The sequence below is a fragment of the Giraffa tippelskirchi genome, chromosome 7 (assembly GCF_054371585.1).
Source record: "Giraffa tippelskirchi isolate mGirTip1 chromosome 7, T2T-mGirTip1v1.2.pri, whole genome shotgun sequence".
In the NCBI taxonomy this organism is placed as follows: domain Eukaryota; kingdom Metazoa; phylum Chordata; class Mammalia; order Artiodactyla; family Giraffidae; genus Giraffa; species Giraffa tippelskirchi.
The window spans coordinates 79,171,945-79,184,027 of record NC_137281.1 but is presented as its reverse complement, the minus strand read 5'-3'; the positions used below and the strand labels follow the sequence as shown (position 1 = coordinate 79,184,027).

Below are 12,083 nucleotides of genomic sequence, written 5' to 3'. Positions count from 1 at the left end.
GTGTTTGGATTTTCAGTGAATGAGTGACTGAGAGGTTAACTCAGTCCGAGTATCTGTGCTAGGGTCTTGAAATGTTGGAGAATGGGGCTTCTGGATTTACCTTTCTGTGCAGCCTCAGTTGAAAGCTGGTCAAGACTAACTCTTCATGATCTTAGTGCTTTGTTAAATCTGCTACTTTAGGGACCACTGACTTCTCAACTCAGGTCATCCCCCTTCAGTAGGTTATAAAATGCATACAAACCAATGGTTTTTCTGTTCTTTTCTCTTTTGCACACATACATCCTAAAAAATATTTTTAAGGATCTTTATAAAATATTTGCAAAACATTATCATGTAAGGATCATTAATGAGTATTTTTTTATTCTTCAACACAGATTCCTCGCCACTGTATGTCTGAAGACAGTAAATATGTTTTAATACAGATGTTGTGGGACAATATGAAATTACATCAGGATCCAGGACAGCCCTTGTACATCCTCTGGAATGCACACAGTAAGTGCTGTCATAGAATGCCCATTTCCTTCATATAAGAGTACTCTCTACTTGCTTTAAATAGCCTAAACTAATGTGTAACTGACTTTTATTTTATTATACTACTTTTTGTCTTACAGGTCAAAATCGTACTCTTTTGTTTGAGAGTGAGTGTTAAGTTTGATGTTTCTAGTGTTACTATGGAAGTCAAGGGGTTTTTGTTTTTTGAGTGATGCTCTGTATGTGGTGGAGGGGTTATATTTTGTAGAGTTCCATTTTTAGCACATCGCTTGTCCCTATTCTTTTTACCTGTATTTTTGTTTCCATCCCAGGCTGCTGATTTAAAATTCCTTCCAGGGGCTGTATTACAGAAAATAGTATTTTTAGTTACTGTGTATTTGAGGCCACAAAAAGCTTATTTTTATCATTATTTGTCTTATTTCTTCTTTTTTTTTCTTTCTTCATTCTTAGATTTCAGTTATCTATTGCCCTTAATTTATTTTTACTGCTTTGTAGCTTTTCAAATAGCTATCAGTTGCTGCTTAATTACATTCTGCTTTATACACAAAACACTTTTGTTCATCTGCTCTTTTGTTCTTTTACAGCCCAAAAGTATCCAATGGTCCATTTATTGCAAAAAGGTGATAATTCATTTAACCAGGAACTATTGAAAAATATGGTAAAAAGCATTAAAATGAATGATGTCTATGGACCAATGAGTCAGATTTTAGACACACTGAATAAATGTCCTCATTTTAAAAGACAGAGGTAGGTCATTCTCTTAAGTGAATATATTGTTCCTCTAAGCAGATTTATATTGCTTGGTGACTTGTTGGAATATCTCATGCTTATATTAACATAAAAAATTGTATAGATATTTACAGATGTATGAATAGTAATATCTTCCCATTCCTTTTCTCCCCTAGGAGTTTATATAGAGAAATACTATTTCTCTCACTGGTGGCACTGGGAAGAGAAAACATTGATATAGGTAATTCAGCATAATATAAAACATGTAATACTATATACCATGGTATAGTTTTCAAAATGTTTTTATACTGGTACTATTAATTAGTTTAATATAAGATTATATTAATATATTAGAATGGTTTCTCTTTTAATATAGTGTAAAAGATACTTTGATATTTTGGTCATGTTGGTAATAACAATGATAAATAATGAAAGCTAACATTTTTTGAGGGTTTATTATGTGCCTTACATTGTAGCAAGTACATTCCATGCTTTATCTCAAATAATTCTCAAAAGCCTTATGGGATAGGTACTATTATCATTTCCATATTATTATTGAGGCAGCTGAGGATCCAGGAGTTTAAGTAACTTGAACTTGGGTTTCATAACAATAACAGAGCCATATTTGAACCAAGCAGTCTTAATTTCCAATCCTATGCTTTTAACTATTGTGTCATATCACTAATGGCATTAAACTTATTTCAGAAAAGATGTAAGGTAGCTAAGTATGTATTTTAGGAGGTCTCAAACATTTTTGGTTGATCATCTTCTCTCCGTTATTGTGCTTGGCTTCTTTAGAGTCAGAAACACAAATAGAAAGTAAAAGGATCAAAAAAGATACTCCATGCAAGTAATACTAACAAGGAAGCTAGAGTGACTATATTAATATCAGACAAAGTAGAATTTAGAGTCAAAGAAGGACATTTTATAATGATGAAACAATCCACCAAGAACTATTATTTATAAGAATTATAATATATATGCTGCTAACAACAGAGCCCTCAAATACATGAAGAAAAACCAGCAGAATTGGAGGGAGAAATAGACATTCAGCCAAAATATTGATAGTTAGATATTTCAGTAATGGGTAGAACAACTAAGCAGTAGATCAGAAGGAAACAGCCGATGCAAACAGCACTGTAAACCAACGTGACCTGAGACATGTCTACAGAACACTCCACCCAACAACAGAAGACATACTCTGCTCCACTGCACATGGAATATCGTCCAAGATAAACCAAGTTCAGTTCAGTTCAGTCGCTCAGTCATGTCCGACTCTTTGCGACCCCATGAACCGCAGCATGCCAGGCCTCTCTGTCCATCGCCAACTCCCGGAGTCTACCCAAACCCATGTCCATCAAGTCGGTGATGCCATCCAACCATCTCATCCTCTGTCGTCCCCTTCTCCTCCTGCCCTCAATCCCACCCAGCATTAGGGTCTTTTCCAATGAGTCAGCTCTTCGCATGAGGTGGCCAAAGTATTGGAGTTTCAGCTTCAACATCAGTCCTTCCAGTGAACACCCAGGATTGATCTCCTTTAGGATGGATTGATTGGATCTCCTTGCAGTCCAAGGGACTCTCAAGAGTCTTCTCCAACACCACAGTTCAAAAGCATCAATTCTGAGGCACTCAGCTTTCTTCACCGTCCAACTCTCACATCCATACATGACCACTGGAAAAACCATAGCCTTGACTAGACAGACTTTTGTTGGTAAAGTAATGTCTCTGCTTTTAAATATGCTATTTAGGTTGGTCATAACCTTCCTTCCAAGGAGTAAGCGTCTTTTAATTTCATGGCGGCAATCACCATCAGCAGTGATTTTGGAGCCCAAAAAAATAAAGTCTGACACTGTTTCTACTGTTTCCCCATCTATTTCCCATGAAGTGATGGGACCAGATGCCATGATCTTAGTTTTCTGAACGTTGAGCTTTAAGCCAACTTTCTCACTCTCTTTCACTTTCATCAAGAGGCTCTTTAGTTCTTCTTCACTTTCTGCCATAAGGGTGGTGTCATCCGCATATCTGAGGTTATTGATATTTCTCCTGGAAATCTTGAGTCCAGCTTGTGTTTCTTCCAGCCCAGCGTTTCTCATGATGTACTCTGCATATAAGTTAAATAAGCAGGGTGACAATATACAGCCTTGACATACTCCTTTTCCTATTTGGAACCAGTCTGTTGTTCCATGTCCAGTTCTAACTGTTGCTTCCTGACCTACATACAGGTTTCTCAAGAGACAGGTCAGCTGGTCTGGTATTCCCATCTCTTTCAGAATTTTCCACAGTTTATTGTGATCCACACAGTCAAAGGCTTTGGCATAGTCAATAAGGCAGAAATAGATGTTTTTCTGGAACTCTCTTGCTTTTTCGATGATCCAGTGGATATTGGCAATTTGATCTCTGGTTCCTCTGCCTTTTCTAAAACCAGCTTGAACATCTGGAAGTTGACGGTTCACGTATTGCTGAAGCCTGGCTTGGAGAATTTTGAGCATTACTTTACTTGCATGTGAGATGAGTGCAATTGTGCGGTAGTTTGAGCATTCTTTGGCATTGCCTTTCTTTGGGATTGGAATGAAAACTGACCTTTTCCAGTCCTGTGGCCACTGCTAAGTTTTCCAAATTTGCTGGCATATCGAGTGCAGCACTTTCACAGCATCATCTTTCAAGATTTGAAATAGCTCAACTGGAATTCCATCACCTCCACTAGCTTTGTTTGTAGTGATGCTTTCTAAGGCCCACTTGACTTCACATTCCAGGATGTCTGGCTCTAGGTGAGTGATCACACCATCGTGATTATCTGGTTTGTGAAGATCTTTTTTGTACAGTTCTTCTGTGTATTCTTGCCACCTCTTTTTAATATCTTCTGCTTCTGTTAGGTCCATACCATTTCTGTCCTTTATCGAGCCTATCTTTGCATGAAATGTTCCTTTGGTATCTCTAATTTTCTTGAAGAGATCTCTAGTCTTTCCCAATCTGTTGTTTTCCTCTATTTCTTTGCATTGATCGCTGAGGAAGGCTTTCTTATCTCTCCTTGCTATTCTTTGGAACTCAAACGTTAAGCCATAAAGTAAGTCTCTCAATACGTTTTTAAAAAGTTTGAAATCATACAAGGTATATTCTCTAACCACACTACAAGGAAAAGAGAAATCAATAATAGAAGGAAAATAGGAAATTCACAAGTATATGGAAATTAAACAACACACTCCTAAATAACAAATTGGTCCAAAAAGTCATTAGACAATACTTTTGAGATAAATGAAAATAAAATACAATATACCAAAACTTTGAGTTTCTACCTTAAGAAACTAGAAAAAGAAGAGCAAACTAAACCCAAAGGAAGTGGAAAGGAAATAAATATTTGTGGAAATAAATAGAGAAAAAAGGGGGAAAAATTTTTTTAACAGAAACACTGATTGAAATCAAAAGTTTGTTCTAAAAGACCAATAGGGACTTCGCAGACAATCCAATGGTTAAGACCCCACGCTGCCAAGGCAGTGGGCACAGGTTGAATCACTGGTTGGGGAACTAAGATCCCACATGCTGTACCTCCCAGTGCAGCAAAAAAAAAAAATTTTTTTTATTTTAAAAACAAAAGATCAACAAAATTGAAGTCTTTAAGCTAGACTAAGAAAAAGAAGACTCGAATTACTGAAATCAGGAATAAAAGGGGGGATATTCCTACTGACCTTTCATCAATAAAAAGAATTATAATAAATAATTATATACCAACAAATTAGATAACCTAAAATAGACAAGCAAATTCCTAGAAAGACATAAACTATGAAACTGACTGAAGATTAGAAAATCTTAATAGACCTGTTACAAGTAAATAGATTGGGTTAGTAATCAAAAATCTCCCTCAGGACCAAATGGTGGATTCTACCAAATGTTTAAAGAAGAATTAACACTGTTTGTTATAGACTGCATGTTTGTGTCCCCCTCCCCAAAATTCATATATATTGGAGCCCTAATGTGATGGTTTTTGGAAAGTAATTACATCAGGAGGTTGGAGCCTCCAGGACAGGATTAGTATCCTTATAAGAAAAATAAGAGGGAATTTCCTGGCAGTCCAGTGGTTAGGACTCAGCACTTTCACTGCTGCAGCCTGGATTCAACCCTTGGTCAGGAACTAAGATCCCGCAAGCCAGCCAAAAAAAAAAAAAAGAGAGAGAGAAGAGAACTATCCCTCTCTGTCTCAGCAACATGAGAATATTAGGAGAAGACACCTATCTGCAAATCAGGAAGAGTGCTCTCACCAGACACCGCATCTGCTGGCACCTTGATCTTGGACTTCCTAACCTCCAGGACAGTGAGAAATAATTGTTCATCATTTAAGCCACCCAGTCTATAGTATTCTGTTATAGCACCCCAAACTAAGACACTAATCCTTCATAAACTCTGATCAAAAAAGTAGAAGAAAAAGAAGTGCTTCCTAACTCATTCTATGCATTAGGCCAAAATCACTGCAGATGGTGACTGTAACCATGAAATTAAAAGATGCTTGCTCCTTGGAAGAAAAACTATGACCAACATAGACAGCATATTAAAAAGCAGAGACATTACTGTGCCAACAAAGGTCCATCTAGTAAAAGCTATGGTTTTTCCAGTAGTCATGTATGGATGTGAGAGTTGTACTATAAAGAAAGCTGAGCACCAAAGAATTGATGCTTTTGAACTGTGGTGTTGGAGAAGACTCCTGAGAGTCCCTTGAACTCATAGGAGATCCAACCAGTCCATCCTAAAGGAAATCAGACCTGAATATTCATTGGAAGGACTGATGCTGAAGCTGAAACTCCAATACTTTGGCCATCTGATGCGAAGAACTGACTCATTGGAAAAGACCCTGATGCTGGGAAAGATAGAAGGTGGGAGAAGAAGGGGATGACACAGGACAAGATGGTTGGATGGCATCACCAACTCAATGGACATGAGTTTGAGTAAGCTCCAGGAGTTGGTGATGGGCAGGGAGGCCTGGCATGCTGAAGTCCATGGGGTCGCAAAGAGTCGGACACGACTGAGCAACTGAACTGAACTGAACTAAACCAAGCCCAGACAGAGATGTCACAAGAAAAAAATAACTGAAGAGCAATATCCCTTATTAATATAGATACAGAAATTCTCAACAAAATACTAGTAAACCAAATCCAGCAACATATAGAAAGGATCATATGCCATGACAAATAGGGATATATCCCAAGGATGCAGTGTTGGTTCAGAATAAAAAAAAACTCCATTAATGTAATATACCATATTAATAGAATAAAGACAAAACCACATGGTATCTCAGTAGACACAGAAAAAACTGACAGAATTCAACAAACTGGAAAAACTAGAAACAGAAGGGAATATCTTCAACCTGATAAAGGGCATTTGTGAAAAACCCAGAGTTAACACCATGCTCAATGATAAAAAACAGTCTTCCCTTTAAGATCTGGAACAAGAAAAGGATGCCTGCTTCCACCCTTCAACACTCTAGCTGGAACAGCCAGGCAAGAAAAAGAAATAAAAGGCATCCAGGTTAGAAATGAAGAAGTTAAACTATGTTTATAGGTGACATGATCTTGTATATAGAAAACCCTAGAGATTCCAAACCAAATTGAAACAGAACAAAAACCCCAAAGTATTAGAGTTAATAAATAATAAATTCAGCAAGTTTATAGGATATAAGATCAAGATACAAAAATCAGCTGAATTTCTATAGCAATGAATAATACAAAAATAAAATTAATAAAGTCCATTTACAGTAGCATCAAAAAGAGTAAAATGCTTAGGAAGTTGTGAAAGACTTGTACTGTGAAAATTACAAACATTTCTCAAATTAAAAATCACATATATGAATGGAAACCCACCCCATGTTCATAAATTAGAAGACTAATATTCTTAATATATCAGTACTACTAAAGCAATCTAGATTTAATACAGTCACTAGTAGTATTTTTTACAGAAATAGAAAAACCCATCCTAAAAATTATGGAATCTCAAGGCATCCCAAATAACCAAAACAGTTTTGAAAAAGAACAAATCTGGAGGATTCACACTAACTGATTCCAAAACTTACAGCAAAGCTACAGTAATCAAAACAGTGGTACCAGGATAAAGACAGATATATAGGCAAGTGGGATAAGATAGAGAGCCCAGAAATAAACTCTCACATTTATGGTAAAAATGATTTTTGACAAGAATGCCAAGACTCTTCTGTGGGAAAATGACTCTTTTCAATAAATTGTTCCGGGAAAATAGGATATCCACTTGCAAAAGAGTCAGTTTGGACCCTTATACAAAAATTAACTCAAAAAGGATTGAATACCTAAATGTGAGTCCTAAGACAATCAGAAGAAAGCATAGGACAGAAGCCTCATGACATAGATTAGTGAGATTTCTTGGATATGACACCCAAGGCACAGGCAACAAAAGGTCAGACAGACAAATAGGGCATTGTGAAAACTAAAGATTTCTGTGCATCAAAAGTGGTATCAACAGTGTAAAAAGACATCCCATAGAATAGGGGAAAATACTTACAAATCATATATCTGAGAAGAGATTAACATCAAGAATATGTAAAGAATTCCTAAAACTCAACCGCAAAAAAACAAGCCATTGCAAAATGGGCAAAGAGCTTGAAAAGACATTTATCCAAAGAAGATATATGGATGGCAAATTAAATACATGAAAAGATGCTTAACACTACTAATAGGGAAATGCAAATCAAAACTACAATGAGATACCGTCTCACACCATTTGATAGAATAGCTACTATCAAAAACCCCAGAAAAACAAGTGTTTGTAAGAATATGGAAAAATCGGAACACTTGTGCATTGTTAGTTGTGATATAAAATGGTATAGCTGCTGTCAAAAATAGTATGGCATTTTCCTTAAAAAATTAAATACAGAATTTCCACATTATCCAACAGTTTCACTTCTGGGTATATACCCTGAAGAATTGAAGGCAGGGTCTCAAAGAGATATTAGTACTCACATAGCAATATTATAGCAGTATTATTCATAATAGCTGAAATGTGGAAGTAACAACCCAAGCATCCACTGAAGGATGAGTGGATAAGCAGAATGGGATATATACATACAGTGAATTATTATTCAGCCTTAAGAAGGAAGGAAATTCTGACATGCTACAACATAAGTGAAACTTGAAGACATTAAGTGGAATATGCCAGTCATAAAAACACAAATACTATATGATTCCACTTAAGAAGTACTTAAGTACTTGAAGAAATCAAAATCATAGAGACAGAAGTAGAATAGTAGTTGACAGGAGCTAGGGGGAGAGGAAAAGGGTATTATTGTTTAATGCAGGGGTCCCCAACCTCCAAGATCTAATGTCTGGTGATCTGAGGTGAGGCTGATGTAATAATAATAAAGTGCACAATACATGTAATACGCTTGAGTCATCCCAAAACCATCCCTCACTCCAGTTCGTGGAAAAGTTGTCTTCCACGAAACCGGTGCCTGGTGCCAAAAAGGTTGGGGACTGCTGGTTTAAAGGGCATAGAGTTTCAGTTTCACAAGATGAAGAGAGTTATGGAGATGGACGGCGATGATTGCACAATGTTATGAATGTATGTAATACCACAGAACTGTGCACCTAAAAATGGTTAAGATGCTAAACTTTATATGTATTTTACCAAATTTTTTTAAGTTGGGAAAGAATAATTTTAAACAGTTGACGTCTTAGTACTTTACATTTCACTGGTCTGTGCAACCTAACTCCAAACTGTCGACTTAAAAAAAAAAAATGCTATAGACTCTAAGGCCCCCATCCCAGCTCTGAAATTCTGTGGTCCCTTAGTTGGCAGAAATGACCTAGACATTCCTTCTTGGCTCCTAATTTTGTGGTTCTGTAGTATTACCAAAACTTGATTGCTGATACTATCAAATATAAATTTCTTTATGCCTTTCTTGATGACTTTTTACAGATGCATTTGATAAAGAATATAAGATGGCATATGATCGTCTCACACCTAGTCAAGTCAAGAGCACCCACAACTGTGACAGGCCACCAAGCACAGGGGTGATGGAATGTCGAAAAACCTTTGGAGAACCTTATCTTTAAGATACGTGTGTGTATACTTGCAATATGTATTGTATAGTCATTGTATAAAACAACACTTTTAGACTCTAAACTTTTTTCTTCGATTTTTGAAAACACATTTATAAAATGTTTCAGGAGGTTCAGATAGTTTATGTACAGAGTGTCTTAAGAAGAAAATAGTGACAAGTGGGAGAGAGCCACTTTGTTTCTTATTTCTTTTCTTCTTCTTCTCCGGTAACAATTAAGTATTTTTGTGATTAAAAAAAAAAATCCCTAAACAAAATTAGTCCCCATAAAATAAGACAGCTCTTTTATGGATTCTCTTGGAAGAGGCAGATTGAAAAATCATGTATGGAACATAAACAAATGTAAGATCAGAGTATCTTCTGTTTTCATAGACTGCTCAAATGTTTTGACCATGAAGTTGTATTATACGTATTTTAAACTGTTTATAGTAAGTTGATATTTTTTTAATTTTTAAACTTAATATAGCAAACAAAATGAACGTAAACTTACGAAGCAAGGCAGTTAAGTGCTTATTTTCCTTGTCTGCTGCTATGTGAAGAAATTAGTGCAGCTGCAGATCTCTATATGTATATCTATATTTTTTTTATTACTTGGAAGAATGATTCTAAAACGTCAGTGCTAGCGTCAGTGTTGTTCCAGGATCGCATGTTAGTACTCCTGAGCCTGACTGCGGTGGGTGAGTCATGGCAAGGGTGCGCATCGCCCAGACTGACTCATTAAGCCTTGTGGAAGGGAAGCCAGAGAGGGTCCAAGTCTGCCTCTGTAAAATCAGGCTCAGTATACCGTGATTCCAAAATTTTCTCTACTGCTACTAGATACGTACCATACACAGGGGAAAGAGCTTACACAGCCAAATATCAATTTAAATTTTAATACTCTACATGAACACTTACGTTGGGAAATATGTCAGTTTATCCCAAATTTTACCTTTATTTTAATATCTAAAATATTGGGTATGATGCAAATTATAGTGTATTTATCTGGAATATGACCTACTGGAGTATTGTTTATATATATTATATATAAATATTCAAAATATTTTTTCAAAGGTAGAAAAATAATAACTCCCTAAAAGGACAGCCAGATAGAATTTCCCATATTGAGGAACTTGGCTTTTTTAATAAGCCTTCTGAATCTGGTTTATGAAATCTAAATCCAAAATATCCAGAAATCAGACAGTAAATTGAATGTTTAAGTACCATGGGTATTAAATAGAATCTTAAAAAATTCTTGTAGTCCCATCATTTCTAAGATCACTTTCTTTCAATAATTTCTAATAAAAAAGGTATCCTTTAGCTGTTACAATTATAGATTTTAATATGTTCATGTAGTGTGTGTTTGTACATTGTCATAATGAAGGAATTCTCTAGCCAGTGTCAAAGAAGGAAAAAATGAATGGTCCTAAATTAGATGTGTAGAAGCCAGTAGGGTTCAGGACATTTGGACTTGGAGATATCTTAAAATCCTGAGACTTAGAACCATTCACCTGTAGAAAAAACACTTTTGCGTAAACCCCATTGGTGAATAACACCAAGCTGAAACATTTCACAGCTTTCTACTCTGGGAAATAATGGGGAAAATTTAAAAATGTAAAATTTACTTCAGTTAGTTTGGGGCTGAACTTGCTTACTTGAAAAATCTGGTGCTATGCACATGTATCTGCTTCTCCTTTTGTCTTCTCCTTCTTTACTATTCAGGTCCACACTTCACAATCTAATTCAGTCTTAACGGTCTCAGAATCATAATCATTTGAAAATTATCCAGTGAGAGAAACATTTGATAGGTGAGGCTTTTGGCATTGGTGACAAGCATCCATCCAAACAGAATTCTGGGGTTTCTATTCTGGTTTTTTTTGTTACTGTTTTGTTTTGTATAAGAACAGCTTTCACTATTGATTACCTTATCTTTAACACAAGCAATATATATATGAATAGCAGTTTACTGATTTCAAATATCTAACCAAAAAAAGTAAGGTAAAGCCCATTGTTCATGATTCAGACTCATCTGGAAAAGTGAATTAAATTTTTTTCTCCTTCCCCCCACCCACCCCTGACATCAACTTTTGTTTCTACTTTTGGTTGGGTTCTATTTCCCCTATTTTTAATCCCCAGGGAATATTATTTGTACAAGTTTACTCTCTAAAATTAAAACCTAAAACATGAATAGAAAGTGGTAAATCCTGATCAAAAGAAAATATGTAGATTATCCTTTAAAATAACTCCATACAAACATTTCTTCGGTTTTCTGTTGACCATACATTGTAGAGAATTATGGTCAATCATGTTGAAAAGAAATACCCTTTTGCTACATTAGCTTTTATTTTCTCTTAGTTTTGTTTATATGTTTACTAGTTGAAAATAAATCATGCTGTGTCCTGGTATAACTTGTTTACTACTTACTACTTCCTTCCATTGTGTTTTGAATGTCACACATTTGTATATCATATTTGAATTATTTAGTTTTTTCCTCTTGAAAGGGAGTTATGCAGTATTCTGATTTTTATCTTTTTTTCTGATTTGGGGGGAAGATTTTTTTGCTTTGAAATCCTAAAGCCACTAGCTTATTTATTATAAGGTTTTCTAATAAAATCTTTCCATTTTCGTATGTGGAGAAATGGCCCCTGAAAATGCTGGTTCAGAATTTTAAGTGATAAGCTTTTTTTATTTTATGCTGGTGATTACTATGATACTTTCGTGCAACTAGCCAGGGTTAGCATGCTACATATATAAGTTATATTGTACTGCTACATATTTTATTAAGTACACGGTAAGAAAATAACCAGTTGTGTGA

General features: G+C 35.6%; 1 protein-coding gene across 11 annotated transcripts in view; it reads left to right on the top strand.

Annotated features, from left to right (window-relative positions):
• DENND4A (DENN domain containing 4A) overlaps positions 1-9,357 on the top strand; it is a 122,688-nt gene extending 113,331 nt beyond the window's left edge. For all 11 annotated transcript variants that reach the window (XM_081513806.1, XM_081513801.1, XM_081513798.1 and 8 more), the window contains 4 exons: positions 375-492; positions 1,077-1,239; positions 1,398-1,462; positions 9,151-9,357. In XM_081513806.1, the coding sequence (XP_081369932.1) occupies positions 375-492; positions 1,077-1,239; positions 1,398-1,462; positions 9,151-9,287 (483 nt within the window). In that variant the 3' untranslated portion in view covers positions 9,288-9,357. The remainder of the gene's footprint in view (positions 1-374; positions 493-1,076; positions 1,240-1,397; positions 1,463-9,150) is intronic.
• Positions 9,358-12,083: the final 2,726 nt, after the last annotated feature.